Here is a 21344-nt window from a genome sequence, read left to right on the forward strand (position 1 = left end):
GTTTATATCAAACCTTATATAGCCACAGTTAACAAGCGATAAGCTCCTTACCCCACGGCCAACTGGGCTGACAGAATGCTTACATACCTGGAGCACTAAACTGTCGGACTGAGGAAGCGCGGCTCTTGTCGTAGACACGGCTGAGACTTCCGCCCTTTGGCACAGCCCATGTTGCAGAGCTGATCCTGTTATCTCTCTCCTCTGCTGTATCATAGACCACCACGTGAGGTGCACGCTCGGTCAGGTTTTTGCTGTAATGGCTCAAGCCGTACTGGGCAATCTGGATGGCATAGAAGTAGCCCTGAGGACCCCATTGAGTAGACAGAGGAACACCTGTGCGGGGAGATAGGATGAAAATTACCAATACTGATAAAAAAAAGAAGAGGTTTTTTTTAAGTGTTGTCTTTCCCCCCAAAAATGCAACAACAAACAAGAAAAACTTGCCGACCACCTAACTTTCCAAATTTACACCATTTGGAAACAGTAGGAATAAAAGTCAAACACAAATAGACAGCGTAGACATTGACTGTAAATCTCATATTAAAAATATACAACATGAAGTGGCAAAGACACCTCAATAATGAATAAAGCAAAATATGTTTTGGACCTAAAAAAAGACTCCTTATTTTCTACTGTTCTCAAGTGTTATCATATCCAAGTTATTATGTAGAAATATGGGGAAATAACTACAAAAGTCAACTCCATTACTAATTGTGTTAAGAAAAAGGTCAGTTAATATAATGTCGGCTATAGAGAACATTTTCAACACTATTGAATCAAAAATATTTAAATTCAAGAATTTGGTGCTTTCACAAACTTAGAACTATGCAAACAGTTAACCTGTTACTCAAGAATGTACAACAATTCTTCTCAACATAAGGAGAAAATAACATTAGTGAACATTTTAATTTAAAATCTTTGTATTTACTTAAAACACTTAAAATCTTTAGCATATCAGTATGTGGAATCAAATTACGAAATGGATTAAGCAAAGAAGTCAAACAATGTTCCTATATGTTCCAGGTAAAGAAATTGTTCAACCTCAATAGAAGAACATCATACAGTACTTACAAACATCTTGAATTTTATATATGAGACATAATACATAATCTATTACATATACAGAAATTATGTGAATCACAACTAATTATTTATTCATGTGAACGTTATTGATATATTGTTTTTCATGTAAACTTTGTTGATATTTATTTTGTTTGTGATACAGATCGAGACAATGGCAAGTAAACAAGTGAACACATTTGTTAGTAAGTCCTGTAAAAAAGAAAATGCATAGGATTAAATACATGCTGCTACTTTCTACTCCTTTTCAGACATATTAGAGTGACATTTTATATACGTCATGTATAGACTGTAACTTTATGCATTTTTGAAATAAACTATTACTAATAACTATCTAAATCTAAATTATCCAAACTCTATTTTAAATGTATTTTACTTTAATAATTTTTAAAAATGTATTCTCAAAATGTACAAACTTTCAATGTACAAACTAATAGTGACCTAACATAGGGTGTGCTATTAGATGCTGTTGAGACTGCAAACAATGTACAATTTTAACAAATGCACCTTTCAAGAGCCCTGTGAGGTAGTTGGTATTAAGGTCAGTGTTCCACTGTTGCTTATTTTAACAACACTTTAAACATTAAAATGCTTCTACAAGCATTAGGAGAAAAGAGAAAGCCTGACTGTAATCTGATCTAATCTGTATGATTGGAGGGCAGCTTTTCGTTTTATACGAGACCAAAATACCTCGGCCTGTAGAAAAACTGATTAAATGATAACTGACATCAAGAACTTGTGACAGATAATTGTGTGTGAAATATGGACCACATTGCAGTCACGGAAGCCCTCTGAGGGCCGCTTCATGATATTGATCAGTCCCTCCAGGATTTCGCAAAGTTCGGATGACACCAACTCACACTAATTCGACAATTCCTGCAAATTATGTACGGTCTTGCAACTTTGGCCCGATATCCGGAATTAATCCCGTACATTTTGGCCAATCATCGACATTTTCGCCAACAGAATTTGTCCCGGCAGCATTCAAACCCGACGCAAGTGTCTAACCGTTACAGGGGTCTTTAACGTTTTCCAGACCAAAGACACCCAAACTGATGGAGATATGGAGCAGGGACCCCCACTTACATATTCCGTATAAAATTGTGTTATACTGTAAATTAAGATGATCCTAAAAGGTACCTTGTGGTTGTGCAAAACTAAGATTTTCAAGAATATCGCAAGCTGGCAGCAACCATGCTAATCCCTATCTTGCAACTAGAACGCTAATAGCTAGCTATTTTAAATGCTAAGATTATTAGAATAATGCAGAGTAATTATTGAGTCATGTTTTTATTTCAAACCTGCAACGTACAGTGACTAGGGCGGCCATGTCACTGCCAATTTATAAACCAATGTTAATGTATACACTACCGTTCAAAAGTTTGGGGTCACATTGAAATGTCCTTATTTTTTAAGGAAAAGCACTGTACTTTTCAATGAAGATAACTTTAAACTAGTCTTAACTTTAAAGAAATACACTCTATACATTGCTAATGTGGTAAATGACTATTCTAGCTGCAAATGTCTGGTTTTTGGTGCAATATCTACATAGGTGTATAGAGGCCCATTTCCAGCAACTATCACTCCAGTGTTCTAATGGTACAATGTGTTTGCTCATTGGCTCAGAAGGCTAATTGATGATTAGAAAACCCTTGTGCAATCATGTTCACACATCTGAAAACAGTTTAGCTCGTTACAGAAGCTATAAAACTGACCTTCCTTTGAGCAGATTGAGTTTCTGGAGCATCACATTTGTGGGGTCAATTAAACGCTCAAAATGGCCAGAAAAAGAGAACTTTCATCTGAAACTCGACAGTCTATTCTTGTTCTTAGAAATGAAGGCTATTCCACAAAATTGTTTGGGTGACCCCAAACTTTTGAACGGTAGTGTATATAAAGATTAAAAACATTTACATTTGTGAAAAAAATCTAAATAGAAAAAAAAAGAAGTCTAAATAACCAAATATTTCACGACCCCCCCTCAGTATCGCTGCAGGCCCCCTGTGGAAGACCTCTGGTCAAACCAATCAAATGTCTCCCAGCATCAAAAGAGGCGATTATACCGCAACCTTTTGAAAATGCTGCAGCAAAACCAGGCAATTTAGGCCCCAAAATCACAAAAAAAGCCCCAAAACCCTAAAGGGACTGTTTTACAAACTGATAGAAAGCTTGTTTTGGAATCAGAAGTCAAGCAGATTCCAAGTAGAACTTAATTTAAAAAAAGGTTTCAATTAAAAAAAAAGTTTGGAATATCATGTTGTATCAAAATATCAAGTTAAAAACGGCATTTGCATTCATAAAAAAAATGTCTGTCAAAATTGAAATACATTTATTAAGAAAGATTAAATGCCTTTTTGATACATTATTTCCAAGCTTTTGCGGGCCACATAAAATACTGTGGTGGGCCAGACATGGCCCCCGAGCTTTGAGTTTAACATCTGTGAAATAGAACCTCCACGACTTAGTCACACAACTTCATATAAAACTGCCTCTTGACACATCACAGATTTCTATTTCCACCAATCAAAACAGGATAAAAAGAGGCCGCCGCAACTAGTTCTGAGAATGTGTTGCCTTTCTCTTGGATTTACACCATTTTTAGATATCAGATATTTAGGTCAGAAAGGAGTTAGTGTGCACTAATACAAAAATGTATTATTTGCACGACACTAATGAACAACACAGGCGCCTTCTTGACGCCACAGGCAAATAATACCCATGTGCTTTGATTATACAAAACATGTTCTTCCATTGTTAGAGCAGATTTTTAACTTGTACAGAATATCTTTTGCGCAGCGAGAGTAAACAGACAGCAATTCCGGGAAACAGTATCTCTGCTAATTGGACTATTACAACAGTACTGTGCACAAAAATCCTGCAGTGTGCAGTTTTCTTGCCAGTGTGCTAGGGAGATTTCGGTTGATTAATCATTTTAATTATCACAAAGGTTACACTATCAATACTCAGTATACATTTACACTAGAAAATATAAACTCTATATATATATATTTCTTTTTTAAGCCTAAAGTCACCGTAATTTGGAACAAACTGCTTGTGCACTCCAGTATATATTTGAGTGATGAGTGTTTTCCTTATTTTTAGGTTAAAAACGATTCCTTGTAAATATCCAAATTGATCAACTCTAATACAAAATTATTTTTCATATTTATTTTAGGTAGGGCCTTTTCAGAAGGCCAGCTTTAACATCCTTTGGCAGTATCACACTCGCACATATTTTTCAAGTAGCTATTTTAAGCAGATGGTGTCTGCAGAGTTAGCGAGCAAAACAAATGCCAAAAATTAACATACTGTGTTATTTAAAAAAATAATTTAAGACTCTGGCTTTCATTACTTCTTAAATTGACTTGTCTGATACTGACTAGGGATGTGCCGATCGATCAGCAAACAATCAGTATCGGACAATTTTCCTGAAAAAGTATGTGATCGCCATTGCTGATTAATGGCCGATCACAAACGTTGAACTCCTCTGGCTTATATTGCATTTATTTTTAGTCACCCGGCTGACAAGCTAGCAGCTAATTGTGTATTTCCATACATAGTGTGGACCCGCTTCCCTAAGTTAATAATAATCAACTTCATTATGGCAAATAACATGCACTTCTTAGTGTCCTAATAACATTGTCACTGGAGGACCAGGCTAACCATGTTACACAACAAGAGCAAGCTAAGGTAGCCGCTAAAATAGGTTGAAACACCAAGAAATAAGTACCTGGTGAAGTTTATGAAGTGTAGATGGAACTACTTTAACTGACAACAGAAAGTAAGCAGTTATCAAAAAACTAGTAAGTAAAAATAATATAACAACTGTTGATGCATGTCAGCATTGTCACAGTCAGTACACGACATGTAAGAGGGCACATTGATCCATAAGTTAGTGGTGTTAAGACCAAGCGTATTATCCGTATACCGGTATTATCAATACTAGAGTGATTAGATCAATATTTGTATTTTCTCAAAATTATTTTTGTTGTTGATTTTCTTCATGGTTACAAATTCAGGGAATACGTCCTGGTCACAGGAGTGATTTCAATGAGTAATATCAATTTAGATTTTATTTAGTTATTGTGTACTCTTGACGTTCTTTTGATCAAACAATTGTATTTAATAAAAGAGAATAAGGAACAAGTTTAAATATTGTGCTGATATTGATACATTGTCAATAGCACTTAATATAAATACATTGAAAAATTTACTGTTAATACATGTAATCGGTATCAGAAACAGCAGCATAAATCCCTAATCGGGACACCCTTAATTCCAACAGTAACACAAACAGTCCAAAATATAATTCACGGAAATATGTATTTTATATAATTTTTATACATTTTATTTTATGCAGTAAAAACTACCTACCAGAGATACTAACTACAGAGATGCACTTGGTACTAAATCAGTACGTGTCCATGGACTAAATTTGTCCAATTTCTCAAATAGTTTGGCTCTAAATAAGTATCCTAAAACTTATGGAAACACCTTAATATGATCGTGTTTGGTTTTTGAAAAGTCGGACTAACACAGCTGGGTTATGCGATTGACAACCAGATATCTTGAGTGGGTGTGTGCTGCCACAGGATCTTTCGCATCCACCAGTCTCAACGCGTGAGATATAGCCCAGAAGCAGATCCCGTTCAATAAAAAAAGGTAACGATCGGAATTAAGAGGAGACTGTTTATTTGCTTCACATATTAAAAGGATGTAACATTTTGAAGTGCATTGATGGGATTAAAAAAAAAAGACACCAAGATTTATTTACCGTAAACAAGATGGCAAAGGATATGTATAATACCGGCTTCATTAGGACTTCCGACGAGTGAGATGTAAGATAATGAAGCAGGAATATTACAGGGCAAAGATAAACAAACCCTTCCACGCTGCATTTGTGTACTCCAAATTGGTTAGCAATAATCTTTATTCTGCACAACTGGCAAGCTTGTACACAACAAATGAAGCGGGCAAAAACCGTCTTTTTATTCAAACATAAAACTCCTTCCATCAATCCACAGTTATTCACCAAAGTTTTCTTTCCATTCTCTGTCCAAAACTTCCTTCAAAACAACTCAAAGTCTTTACCACCCGTCTTTGCAAAACAGACTCAGAAGTTCAAGAAAACAATATTATCTCAGTGATAATTAATTAAACACATTGAGATTTTATAATTAATTAGTGAACAGACAAAAAAGTATCTAATATTGGTACTGTTGAGGACCGGTAGTGATTACTCGCTAACGGAATCTAGTCTTGTATCGGTATAGGCCGAAGTATTTATTAAAACAAGGCAGAGGTTTTATTTAACAAGTATATTTAATATTTTGGCTACTGTAACATTACACAGAGTTTAAACAGTGACGCTGTGTCTTAGGCGTAACACTAGATGTAGCCCGCGTACCACAGTTTGAGAATCACTGTTCTAATTAGTATATTAGTGGTGTGACGATATATTCATTTCTCGTTTAGAGAAAAGCTCTCTCGCAGGCAAAACAAGACTCAGACTTTTTTTTTTCCTTAAATAGAAGCTTACCGTCTGGACGTGCTCTACAACTCTAAAATGTCGATAGCCCAATATCGCCTATGGTCTTGCCTCATGAGAGGATGGTATTGTCCCACCGCTGGTATCAGTGGGAAGCAAGGGAAGAATAGTTTCCCCTAAAATGCCAATAAAATAAGTCGTCAAATATGTACTTTTGTGTTGATATTTCATTGACTAAATATGTGCTGGAATGCATTCAACTCTTGTTCAGAATCAGCTACTGTCACGACAGCTGATTAACTTCGATAGGGTAGTTTAGAGTGGGCCGTTCCACTGCAGCCAACTAAACAGACATTGGATAAATGCTTGGCTTTATCCCGCCCATCCGAAGTGAATGGAAAGTAGGCTTTGCCTTGGCTGGCCTCAACCATAGACATGGCCTCAACGCTGAGCTTCCGCATGATTGGATGATCTAAGGCTGAATCCCTTTTTAGTTGACAGCAAAATGAGCTGATAAGCAATCTAGAAATATAGACCACTGCCAGAAATTATTTTTAAAATTTTTATTCTGGTGTTCCAAATTCATATGGAGTATTAAACAAATTTAAGTGGTGTTTTCTTGGTAAAATCTAGTATTTTCATATATTTTATTAGAGACTCTGCACACTTAGCTTTTTCACTAGAAGCACCGGAACAACTGAATAACAAATTTTAGTAGCACAGAAAATAATTGGGAGCAATATCAAGTGTCCTACATAAACACAATTGTACAAAATTCAAAACCAGTGAAGTTGGCACATTGTGTAAACCGTAAATAAAAACAGAATACAATTATTTGCAAATCCTTTTCAACCTATGTTCAATTGAATAGACTGCAAAAACAAGATACTTAACATTCGAACTGGTAAACTTAATTTTTTGCAAATATTAAGTCATTTGAAATTTGATGCCTGCAACATGTTTCAAAAAAGCTGGCACAAGTGGCAAAATAAACTGAGAAAGTTAAGGAATGCTCATCAAACACTTATGTGGAATATCCCACAGGTGAACAGGCTAATTGGGAACTGGTGGGTGCCATGATTGGGTATAAAAGCAGCTTCCATGAAATGCTCAGTCATTCACAAACATAGATGGGGCGAGGGTCACCACTTTGTGAACAAATTGTTTAAGAACAACATTTCGAGAGCTATTGCAAGGAATTTAGGGATTTCACCATCCGTAATATCATCAAAAAGTTTAGAGAATCTGGAGAAATCATTGCACGCAAGCGGCAAGGCCCGTGCCCTTCGATCCCTCAGGCGGTACTGCATAAAAAAGCAACATCCGTGTGTAAAGGATATCACCACATGGACTCAGGAACACTTCAGAAAACCACTGTAAGTAACTACAGTTCGTCGCTACATCTGTAACAGGTGGGTGCCATGATTGGGTATAAAAGTAGATTCCATGAAATGCTCAGTCATTCGCAAACAAGGATGGAGCGAGAGTCACCACTTTGTCAACAAATGCGTGAGCAAACTGTTGAACAGTTTAAGAAAAACCTTTCTCAACCAGCTATTGCAAGGAATTTAGGGATTTCACCATCTACGGTCCGTAATATCATCAAAGGGTTCAGAGAATCTGGAGAAATCACTGCACGTAAGCAGCTAAGCCCGTGACCTTCGATCCCTCAGGCTGTACTGCATCAACAAGCGACATCAGTGTGTAAAGGATATCACCACATGGGCTCAGGAACACTTCGGAAATCCACTGGCAGTAACTACAGTTGGTCGCTACATCTGTAAGTGCAAGTTAAAACTCTACGATGCAAAGTGAAAGCCATTTATCGACAACACCCAGAAACGCTTCGCTGGGCCCGACCTCATCTAAGATGGACTGATGCAAAGTGAAAAAGTGTTCTGTGGTCTGACGATTCAACATTTGAAATTATTTTTGGAAACTGTGGACGTCGTGTCCTCCGGACCAAAGAGGAAAATAACCATCCGGACTGTTATAGGCGCAAAGTTCAAAAGCCAGCATCTGTGATGGTATGGGGGTGTATTAGTGCCCAAGGCATGGGTACCTTACACATCTGTGAAGGCACCATTAATGCTGAAAGGTACATACAGGTTTTGGAGCAACATATGTTGCCATCCAAGCAATGTCTTTTTCATGGACGCCCCTGCTTATTTCAGTAAGACAAAGCCAATTCACATTCTGTTTGTGTTACAACAGCGTGGCTTCGTAGTAAAAGAGTGCGGGTACTAGACTGGCCTGCATGCAGTCCAGACCTGTCTCTCATTGAAAATGTGTGGCGCATTATGAAGCGTAAAATACAGAGACCCGGACTGTTGAACAACTTAAGCTGTACATCAAGCAAGAATGGAGAATAATTCCACCTGAAAAGCTTCAAAAATTGGTCTCCTCAGTTCCCAAATGTTTACTGAGTGTTGTTAAAAGGAAAGGCCATGTAACACAGTGGTAAAAATGCCCCTGTGCCAACTTTCTTTATAATGTGTTGCTGGCATTAAATTCTAAGTTAATGATTATTTGCAAAATAAATTACGTTTCTCAGTTCGAACATTAAATATCTTGTCTTTGCAGTGTACTCAATTGAATATGAAGTTGAACAGGATTTGCAAATCATTGTATTCTGTTTTTAGTTACGATTTACACAACATGCCAACTTCACTGGTTTTGGGTTTTGTATTATTAACACTCAAACAATGTACACAGTAACATGTGCAACCATACATATCATAAGCCCTAATGTAACTCTCACTTAAACAGCCCTCCCCTACAGCTTTTTTTAGTCAAGTAATACTACATCATGCCGCCCACACATGTACTAAGCTACACATACATTTACATAACATGACTTACATCACATCACATGCAATTACATAACATATCTTTATGCTACTTATACACATGCCAGAATGACTAGTGATGTTGATAGGTTTTCAATGTAATGAGTCCCTAAGACTCACAGGTGGTAATTTAATGTGGTTCCTGGGAAAATTCAGTTGGTACCACTAAAAGGGGCTGTTTGCAACCTTTACGCAGATGCTTAGGGAGAGATACATTTCTTGAGGATTTTAGGTTTTCCATTCGGACCACTATGGGCTCCTAGCACGTAATGACATAACTACTATTGGTAACATAAGCTAGCTGGTGGTGTTTTTATGTTTTTTGTTTAAAAAATGCAGTCGCAAACAGCTACACCCTTTTAAAAATATGTATTTATTTCTAGTTCTTGAAAATGTATTAAGTTAGTTATAATTATTTATAATAATGATAACTTGATATGATATGGTTATCATGACTTAAATATATTTTGATTTATCTTGAAAATCTGATTGAACTTAAAACGGTCACAAGGCCATGACATACACAATTCTAATAAAATAGCATTTTGGAACAACATAAATAACACCTAAATCAATTAGTAGAATTCAAATGAAAATGAGTACCAAAACATATCAACAGAAGTGCTGATTTGAACAAAAACTAAATCTTAACCGCAATCGACGTGCCTGTTTTGTTGAGAGTGGTGCAAATATGCAGTACTTGAAATTGTCATCTGAAAAGTGCAGACATTGTATGTGATTATGAGACTCAGCTGGAAAAAAGTGTACTTTTTTTTAGGAGGACGATGTAACCTAAGTTTGTACAGGAGATGTTGCAGTGCTATTGCTAGCCTGATCATTAGGAGTGGAAACAGAAAATACAGGTGCAATACTAGTCTGCTGACCAGCATGAGCTTTTATCTTTTTCTTCAGTGGCATTTTTGTGTTCTCCTTTTCCTGCTAACTATTTCATCAAGCAGCATGTGTGAGCAGACACCGTTTTAGTGTAACAAAACAGCGACCACCATTCAAAGTATTGTAACATTCCGAGGAATGGCTGCACGGAGAGATTCCAAGTATGCCTTTCTTTATTTCACAAAAATGCTGCGTTCAAGTTCAAACTCTTGTGTCTCTCATTTTACCGGCAACTCTCGAAAAACCTTTAACCCGCACAACACACATCACTTCCATCCATGTCTCTGAAGTCCCATCCCCCCGTCAAAGCCATTGTAGCTCCGTAGCCAACCACTACACCGCCGACAAAGTGTGTTTACTTATTTCATTACAGCACGTCCCATAAACGTTAAAACACAATCAACATGAACGATCACAACACTTGGCAGTGGTAACGTTGGTTTATTTACTATCAAGTTCGTATCTTTAGTTGTTAAAAATCAAATCCGCTGTGATTGGCTAGTTGTTTTGCTGGCAGCTAAACCAGCAAGTCGAGAGAACACCGATGCGGTGTAAGCGGTGAGCATTAAAAATAAGACAGACATTTTATTTACCAAGTACTTTATATTTAATATTTTTGTCCACTGTAACATTACACACAGTTAGAACAGTAACACTGTGTTTGAATATTTAATTAAGTGATTATTTGCCATACCACTCGATGGAGCCCGCATACCACTAGTGCGGGGGTCGGCAACCCGCAGCATGCAGCTCTTTTGCGCCGCTCGAGTGGCTCTCTTGAGCTTTTTCAAAAATGTATTACAATTTTGAAAGATGAGGGAAAAAAAAAAAATCATTTTATTACGGTTTCTGTAGGAGGACAAACATGACACAAACCTTCCTAATTCTTAGAAATCCCACTGTTTATATTAAACATGCTTCACTGACGGGAGTATTTGGCGTGCGCCATTTTGTCCTACTACTTTTGGCGGTCCTTGAACTTACCATACTTTGTTTACATGTACAACTTTCTCCGACACTGCCACAGAAAGACGTATTTTATGCCACTCTTTCTTTGTCTTACTTTGTCCATTAAACGTGACTGCAATCTAATCAATGCCAAAATGCTATTTAGGCTAGCTGTATGTACATATTGCATTATGCCTCGTTTGTAGGTATATTTGAGCTCATTTAATTTCCTTTACTTATGTCCACTGTGTATTTAATTTATACTGCTGGCCTCACTATGAACTGGACTCTCACATTATTAACTGTATCCACTAGGCATCCATTGCACTGGTCACCCAAAGGGGTGTCCCCATATCTGCGGTCCCTTCCAGGGTTTCTCATTGTTCCTATCGGGTTGAGTTTTTTCTTGCCCTGATGTGGGATCTGAGCCGAGGATGTCGTTGTGGCTTGTGCAGCCCTTTGGGACATTTGTGATTCAGGTCTATATGAGTGAACTTTGATTGATTGATTGATATATGCATGTCTCATGACATATTATCTATATGTAATATTGGCTGCATTTCTGATAGTTGTGTGCCATTATAGACCACATCAAACATTACCCAGCTTGCAAAGATTGTAATAAATCCATTATAAGAAGACAGCCTGCCGTTTCCTTTAACTTGGACACACATATTGACTGGACCTTTGGCAATTCTAAGCTGCTAATTTCCCGGGAGTTATCTCACCCTCCTACAAGACCCCTTTTTACCAACATTTCCCAATTATGTAAAAATGTGTAGAATACGAATTACATTTCAACATTTCTGTCAACAAAGATTTGTGTCAGCGACACAGTCATTTTGATTGTAGGCTATTATAGCAAATATAGACACTTACATCAATTTTAATTTAAAACGGTAATACTAACCGTGGGCAGATTTACTGTGGTTATCAATATTACCGTTTATTGTTACTGTACATTCGTAATTAGGTCCTATGTTTGGCCGTACGATAACCAAGACAACATAAGAAAACCGGGGCAAACGCTATGAATCTAAACCAAAAACAAATACAAAAAGTGGGGCCTATGAAAATGAAAGTCCGTCTGTAATACAAATTGAAGTCATACAGAGTTTTGTAATAACACATGTCAATGAGCAAAAGAAGATCTTACCTTCCACTCCACTTATGCACTTGACTCGATCCCGGACCTCCACATTGTAACCCTCAAATGACATGAAGACACCATTGGGATGATAGGGCTCCCGTTGAGCGTACACCTTCGAGTAACTATGCTGAAACTCGAAGCGATCATAGCCATCATACTGCACTACTTTTCCATACACCTCAAAGTACTTTTCCATCCAACTGAAGGGCATGTAGATCTCTCCACCCTCATGTCGGCCTTTGACTGTGGATTCATCATTAATCAGGCAGTCAATGTCCTCATACTTGCTCCCACTAACAATCGGTGGGGGTTCTGGAGGTTGTGGAGGGTGTTGTTGACTGCTCGCATCACCACCTTTGGGACTGGGTGCCACCAAAGCAGCCCGAGGCAGGAAACGCAAGGAGGTGTTAGTGGAGCAGCGATTCCACAGCAAGACAGTGAGGAGTGTGAAAAGGGCGCAGATGACAATTAGGGTCTTATAGTTGACACGAGCAGCCAGGCAACGCATGGTCACAGCTGACCTAAAAGCGAAACAAAACAAAAACATGTTTGAAACAATTATACAAAAACACATTAGTATTTTTTATTTTTGAGTCCATCTTTTGGTATGGCTAAATGACTAACAACTGAAGGAAACTGTATATGATCAAATAAACTGTTTGTTTTAGGACTGAAAAATTAAATAAACAAATAAATTGCGATTTTAAATCACACTAACCTGCAATCTCATTTCCAAATATCAAGTTTTAAAATGTTACTTAACTTAAATCACAAAATAATTGTTACTGTACTCAAGGGCTAGTGAGCCTCCTGGCCTGGGTGAGCTGGCTTTAATGCCAGGGGTCTAACGATGATGGCAAACACCACCAACAAGCCAGGAAGAGTGATCGCATTGAATTAATGCATTTACTTTTTATGTTGTCTTGTCTTTATTATACACATAAATGTACTGTAGAGTGAGCGTTCAGTTCAGTTCAGTTTCAGTTTATTTTGAACATGCATACGATACAATGTAATGCATCACATATTTCCAGTTGTTTCATTACAGCATGTCCGAAAAGGAGTAGGAAGAAGCAAAGCTTATTTAATCCTACCCCTTTTCATGTCATAGCAATTTTATCCGATTTTCTTGTTCTCTGTTTGCAACAGAACAGTGAATAAATAAATAATAAATAAATAAATCATAAGTAAGAAAACAAATATTAAAATACATAAATAGTCATTATCCCATTCTTTTTTTTTTTAAAAAGGTTCAAGATGTTAATCATAATTGTTCTTCTTTGTGAACACTTGTAATTAAATCTGTTTCTTAAAGGCCTACTGAAATGAAATTTTTTTAATTAAACGGGAATAGCAGATCCATTCTATGTGTCATACTTGATCATTTCGCGATATTGCCATATTTTTGCTGAAAGGATTTAGTATAGAACAACGACGATAAAGATCGCAACTTTTGGTATCTGATAAAAACAACCCTTGCCCCTACCGGAAGTAGCGTGACGTCACAAGACAAAGGATTCCTCACAATTCCGCTTTGTTTACAATGGAACGAGAGACATTCGGACCGAGAAAGCGACGATTACCCCATTAATTTGAGCGAAAAGATGAAAGATTTGTGGATGAAGAACTTTAAAGTGAAGGACTACAGTGTAGTGCGGGGTGTATCTTTTTTCGCTCTGACCATAACTTAGGTACAAGCTGGCTCATTGGATTCCACACTCTCTCCTTTTTCTATTGTGGATCACGGATTTGTATTTTAAACCACCTCAGATACTATATCCTCTTGAAAATGAGAGTCAAGAACGCGAAATGGACATTCACAGTGACTGAACATGTAAATACACGGTTAATAATTTTCAGCTTGGCGAAGCTAAAAAAATAGAAGCTAACTTAGCTACAGAGCTAACGTGATAGCAGGCTCAAATGCAGATAGAAACAACATTTAAAAAAAACCTGACTGGAAGGATAGACAGAAGATCAACAATACTATTAAACCATGAACATGTAAATACACGGTTAATAATTTTCAGCTTGGCGAAGCTAAAAAAATAGAAGCTAACTTAGCTACGGAGCTAACGTGATAGCATCAGTCTCAAACGCAGATATAAACTAAATTAAAAAAAACCCTGACTGGAAGGATAGACAGAAGATCAACAATACTATTAAACCATGAACATGTAAATACACGGTTAATAATTTTCAGCTTGGCGAAGCTAAAAAAAATAGAAGCTAACTTAGCTACGGGGCTAACGTGATAGCATCAGTCTCAAATGCAGATAGAAACTAAATTAAAAAAAACCCTGACTGGAAGGATAGACAGAAGATCAACAATACTATTAAACCATGAACATGTAAATACACGGTTAATAATTTTCAGCTTGGCGAAGCTAAAAAAATAGAAGCTAACTTAGCTACGGAGCTAACGTGATAGCATCAGTCTCAAATGCAGATAGAAACTAAATAAAAAAAAAACCCTGACTGGAAGGATAGACAGAAGATCAACAATACTATCAAACCATGAACATGTAAATACACGGTTAATCATTTTCAGCTTGGCGAAGCTAAAAAAATAGAAGCTAACTTAGCTACGGGGCTAACGTGATAGCATCAGTCTCAAATGCAGATAGAAACTAAATTTAAAAAAAACCCTGACTGGAAGGATAGACAGAAGATCAACAATACTATTAAACCATGAACATGTAAATACACGGTTAATAATTTTCAGCTTGGCGAAGCTAAAAAAATAGAAGCTAGGGGGAGGGTTTGGTGGTAGCGGGGGTGTATATTGTAGCCCGGAAGAGTTAGGGCTGCATGGGCAATGGGTATTTGTTCTGTTGTGTTTATGTTGTGTTACGGTGCAGGTGTTCTCCCGAAATGTGTTTGTCATTCTTGTTTGGTGCGGGTTCAGTGTGGCGCATATTTGTAACAGTGTTAAACTTGTTTATACGGACACCCTCAGTGTGACCTGTGTGGCTGTTGATCAAGTATGTCTTGCAGTCACTATGTGTGTGTACAGAAACCAAATACAACATGTGACTGGGCTGGCACGCTGTTTGTACAGGTTGTAGAGGGCGCTAAAGGCAGCGCCATCACGGCAAGCCCTTAATATTGTTGTTTGGGTGAAAATCGGCAGACATTCGAGAGAATGGTTGCCCTGAAATTCTGGAGTCTCCCGGAAAAATCAAGAGGGTTAGCAAGTATGACGCTATTAAGCGCCATTCATATAAAACTCGCAGGCCGCACTAACATTACATTTTCATATTAAGGTGTGGGCCGCAAAATAATGTTGCGTGTCTGAGACCCCTGGTCTAGAACATATTTTGCTTTATTCATTATTGACATGTTTCTTGCTACTTTTCCCAGTTCATTTTATCATCTATTATTCAATTTTTCCCCTTTCAATATCTATTCCGTCTATTTGTATTTTTGTTTGACTTTCCCCTTCTACTGTTACCAAATAGCAATATTTTAGTTCTACTGAGATTCAAAGATAGTGAGTGTGCCATGTTTTTGACTTGATGGATTCTTTTCGGCCTTTCTATTAAGAAAGTCTCCTGTTTGTCTACGATTTTAAGGAGCTCCCGGTAAGAAGACAACGACAAACGTATTTGTCTAATACTAAAAATGATAATATAAAAAAGTGTGATGTATTCAAAATGTAAACACATGGTCCTGATCATGGTGTCAGCCCAATGAAAAAAATAATTGTGACCTCAATCCGAAGCAAGAAAATCACGATTCACATTATTTGAAACTACATTTCTTTAGATTTGAGAATGAGGAGGACTATGTTAGAGATGACATTGACATGAACAGTACAGCAAAATAAGGTGAAAGACAAGTTGTTGTTTTTGCCCGAGCTTTGACTCATTTCTTTCTAAAAATATTTTGGTCATGTTATTGGAGGTCTATATCAAAAGAGATTTGCTGAAGCACTTTTGAATTTGATCAGCAAGCACTCTAAATCAATTGGGCTGATGTCTTAAAATAAAAGTAGGTAGACCAGTGAACAGAGCCAGTCAGACAAATCAATCTGCAGCCATGGTTTTATGTCCGATATGATTCTCTAAGCCAGCAATAAATTACAAGGTTCCTTCCTACACAATAATTACTGCCAACAGAATTGAATATTACTGTAAGAGAACCTGGTCCTCGGATAACAGGAGGGAGAGGGAAAAATCCTTATAACCGGAGTTTGATTCAACACCTCCACATCAGTCAGCTAAAGCTCACCCCAATTAATGTTTAGAACGAGAACTAGAAATAAATGCCACAATACAACACCTATATTTCCCAGACATATAACTGTACATGGGCCATAAATACACATAGCATAGTACTCCAGTATTAGTTAAGATGGTTATTAGCACCAAACAAATCTGGCAATTTTTGGATAGTGTGGACTGTCTGGACTATTGACTTTAAACCTCCTGAAAACCAGTGTCCTGTGCAGTAGACATTTGTGTTTTTTATAACAGGTAGGGCTGCATGAGTTGTCGACATCGAATCGACTTTGAGGTTTTAATCAGTGTTATAAATAACCGCAAGAGGCTGTTTTTTTTTTTTTCCCCTCTGCCATCTCTGACATTCGAGCGACAGACATGTTCGACAATCAGAATTATTGAGCCTCGCGTTTGTTCGTATTGTTGAAGGTTGTGGCCATATGCTGAGAAGTTGGGCAACTTTGAAATTGAACTTAAAACCGAAGACATCGCAAGGAAGACGGGCAATATACTCTTTTTCTACCAGCATTTTTTACCTGAGGAGTGAGGATTACAATGAGTTTCTAAATGAGCAACACAAGTCTTGTGCTGAAAGATAAACGTCCCATATCCCATCAGTTTGCATCCCAGTAAGAGCGGTACAATAGATCAGTGGTTCTCAACCTTTTTTCAGTGATGTACCCCCTGTGAAAATGTTTTTAATTCAAGTACCCCCTAATCAGAGCAAAGCATTTTTGGTTGAAAAATAGAGATAAAGAAGTAAATTACAGCACTATGTCATCAGTTTCTGATTTATTAAATTGTATAACAGTGCAAAATATTGCTCATTTGTTGTGGTCTTTCTTGAACTATTTGGAAAAAAAGATATAAAAATAACTAAAAATTTGTTGAAAAATAAACAAGTGATTCAATTATAAATAAAGATTTCTACACATAGAAGTAATCATCAACTTAAAGTGCCCTCTTTGGGGAGTGTAATAGAGATCCATCTGGATTCATGAATTTAATTCTAAACATTTCTTCACAAAAAAAGAAATCTTTAACATCAATATTTATGGAACATGTGCACAAAAAATCTAGCTGTCAACACTGAATATTGCATTGTAATGAATGGAATAGCCTACTTGATTTGATGTTCAGTTTATGAACTTACATTCATATTTTGTTGAAGTATTATTCAATAAATATATTTATAAAGGATTTTTGAATTGTTGCTATTTTTAGAACATTTAAAAAAAAATCTCACGTACCCCTTGGCATACCTTCAAGTACCCCCAGGGGTACACGTACCCCCATTTGAGAACCACTGCAATAGATGATTGTTTTATTATGTAAGAAGATTTTATTTATTGTTTAGCACTTTGAAATATTGCTACATGATGCTTAGTGTTTCATTATAGCTGGATCTGCTTATCACACAGTGTCTAAAACTTGTAGCACATCCTCCATATATTTAGGCTCAAAAATATAACATTCTGGATCATCATTTGTCCCAAACTAGTTGTTGTTTGCTCTCATGAAGTCTACTACGATTAGTATTAGTTGTTATTGTTGAGGTAAATAGTGAATGTTGGGATGCAATCTGAAATCAATGCACCCCCAAAAAAGTTCCAATGTTCTGTCAAATTTTGCTGCTTCCTTGAAACAGCTACAAGTAGCATAAAACAGTGATTAAAACAAAAATGGAAGCTATACTGTTGTTTGCATCAATGTGAACTTCGTCACACTGTACAGTAATTGTCTACATGATTATTGTCCGTTAATATACAACGTGAATGTTCTCACGCTCTAATTGTCTATATGCTTGCTGGTCAGAAGATACAATGAAAGAAACATCATTTAAAATCTCTACTTGTACATGAGGCATACAAGGCAGCTGCTTTCTATTAGTATTTTGTCCGAGGCAAATATTCTCGTCATGCGCATGCTCAGTAGCATTGGGTAGCAAGACATCAATGGGTAGCAGTCGTGGACAGAATACCGGCAATGTGTAAAATAACCAAAACATGGTGAATATTATGTTATGATAAATGTACTTGTAACTACGTTAGATACAGTATATACTTTCAGCATGTGTAGACAATGTTGTTGGTGGTTTGTGGATTTTTTTTTAATAGTTTTTTAGCGGGGGAATAGATCAACTTCCAATTACTTGCCTTGTTAGCCTCCTCTAGTTGTTTATTGACATGCACAAAAAAAGAGAAAGACATACGTGTTCTTGTGTCACATACAGTCGTGGTCAAAAGTTTACATACACTTGTAAAGAACATAATGTCATGGCTGTCTTGAGTTTCCAATCATTTCTACAACTCTTATTTTTTTGTGATAGAGTGATTGGAGCACATACTTGGTCACAAAAAACATTCATGAAATGTGGTTCTTTTATGAATTTATTATGGGTCTACTGAAAATGTGACCAAATCTGCTGGGTCAAAAGTATACATACAGCAATGTTAATTTTTGGTTACATGTCCCTTGGCAAGTTTCACTACAATAAGGCGCTTTTGGTAGCCATCCACAAGCTTCTGGCAAGCTTCTGGTTGAATTTTTGACCACTCCTCTTCACAAAATGTGTGCAGTTCAGCTAAATGTGTTGGTTTTCTGACATGGACTTGTTTCGTCAGCATTGTCCACACGTTTAAGTCAGGACTTTGGGAAGGCCATTCGAAAACCTTAATTATAGCCTGATTTAGCCATTCCTTTACCACTTTTGACATGTGTTTGGGGTTATTGTCCTGTTGGAACACCCAACTGCGTCCAAACCCGATGCTGATGATTTTAGGTTGTCCTGAAGAATTTGGAGGCAATCCTCATTTTTCATTGTCCCATTTACTTTCGGTAAAGCACTAGTTCCATTGGCAGCAAAACAGACCCAGAGCATAATACTACCCCCACCATGCTTGACGGTAGGGATGGTGTTCCTGGGATTAAAGGCCTCACATTTTCTCCTCCAAACATATTGCTGGGTATTGTGGCCAAACAGCTCAGTTTTTGTTTCATCTGACATCACATGGACAAAGATAAGACCTTATGTAGGAAACTTCTGTGGTCAGATGAAAAGGTGAAACAAGTCCATGTCAGAAAGTCAACAAATTTAGCTGAACTGCACCAATTTTGTCAAGAGGAGTGGTCAAAAATTCAACCAGAAGCTTGCCAGAAGTTTGTGGATGGCTACCAAAAGCGCTTTATTGCAGTGAAACACGACAAGGGACATGTAACCAAATATTAACATTGCTGTATGTATACTTTTGACCCAGCAGATTTGGTCACATTTTCAGTAGACCCATAATAAATTCATAAAAGAACCAAATTTCATGAATGTTTTTTGTGATAAACATGTATGTGCTCCAATCACTCTATCACAAAAAAATAAGAGTTGTAGAAATTATTGGAAGCTCAAGACAGCCATGACATTATGTTCTTTACAAGTGTATGTAAACTTTTGACCATGACTATATGAATTGTGAATAATATGCAATATTCCCAAAAAAGTGCAGTTACCCTTTAACAGAGATGCATACCCAACAGCAACATGGCTACAGCTATCAAAAGTGTGAACCGTGAAGTTCATTGCCAAAAAATAGATTTGATCATTTACCAGGGCATCAGTAGCCCTGTTTGACGCTAGAGATGGTGAAACATGCCAGTGTGTATTTTTCTTCAGACTTAGTCATGAGAGAATTCCTTGGTAATGTTTTTGAAAATAGTGCAACTTTCACAGTGAATGTAAACAAGTCTGTCTCCATTCAAACTACAAAGTCTATTTTTAAAAACAATAAATCAGTTTTAACTTTGATTCCAGGAAGGAAATAGGGGTTTCTAATGAAATAGGAGCCACACTTGTTTTGAATTGCTCAGCTCTAATGTTGTGGAAACTCGTGTTGTACAACGTTACTTCTCATGTGAAAACTAGCAATTTTAAAAGTCTGTCACACATGTGCCTGGGGGCTATATTTAGCTGTGCACACTTACTGCAACTGCATTTGCATGAACATTTGTAAGGCTAACACCATACTGTCAATTAGATCTAAATAGTAGTCATTTAAACATGCCAGTGATTGAACATATGGTGGCTTTTAAGATTACTTGTTACTGGATGCTGCTCAAGCTACTACTACAAGCACCATGAATAACATAATTAGCAAATATTCTCTCAGTTAAACTCAACGTTTAACACCAAGCAGTCTTTTCTATGGGTTCAAGTTGTTCCTTTCCAACAAAGGGAAACTAAGGACTTTAAGTGACCTAAATTACTATAAACAAATCAACATGTAAATGCATCACTGATAGCATGGTTTTAAAATGGCCGATATGTTGTAAGCAGCTTTAACGTGCCTGTGTACTTTATCTCCAGTTGGACGATTAAGCAGTTCATTACTTAACTGTAGCCCACTGAGGGATTAAGCATACTTTTCATCAAAGGGAGGAACCCCCCCGCCCCCCCAAAAAAACAGTGGAATCCTTTCATCACATTTTTAAAGGGCGGCTGTGCCAGTTGCATGTATTGATATTAAGATAAAAAAACACTGACTAAAATCATACAATGAGAATAAAATCTAACGCAGTAGTCCCCAACCACCGGTCCGTGACGCATTTGCTACCGGGCCGCACAAAAGCATTAAATAATTTCTAAACGACCGCATTTTATTCGACCTAACTTTCGCCTGTCCCTCTAGAACACACCAATAAGTTTGTTCATAGATGTTTAATAA

At 37.1% G+C, this 21344-nt stretch overlaps 1 protein-coding gene across 2 annotated transcripts in view; it reads right to left on the reverse strand.

Annotated features, from left to right (window-relative positions):
• glceb (glucuronic acid epimerase b) overlaps positions 1–21344 on the reverse strand; it is an 86467-nt gene that overhangs the window by 27761 nt on the left and 37362 nt on the right. For both annotated transcript variants that reach the window (XM_062031942.1, XM_062031934.1), the window contains 2 exons: positions 12416–12930; positions 88–333 (listed from right to left, as the gene is read on the reverse strand). In XM_062031942.1, coding sequence (XP_061887926.1) covers positions 88–333; positions 12416–12917 — 748 coding nt within the window. In that variant the 5' untranslated portion in view covers positions 12918–12930. The remainder of the gene's footprint in view (positions 1–87; positions 334–12415; positions 12931–21344) is intronic.

Source organism: Entelurus aequoreus, linkage group LG02 (genome assembly GCF_033978785.1).
Source record: "Entelurus aequoreus isolate RoL-2023_Sb linkage group LG02, RoL_Eaeq_v1.1, whole genome shotgun sequence".
Lineage (NCBI taxonomy): Eukaryota > Metazoa > Chordata > Actinopteri > Syngnathiformes > Syngnathidae > Entelurus > Entelurus aequoreus.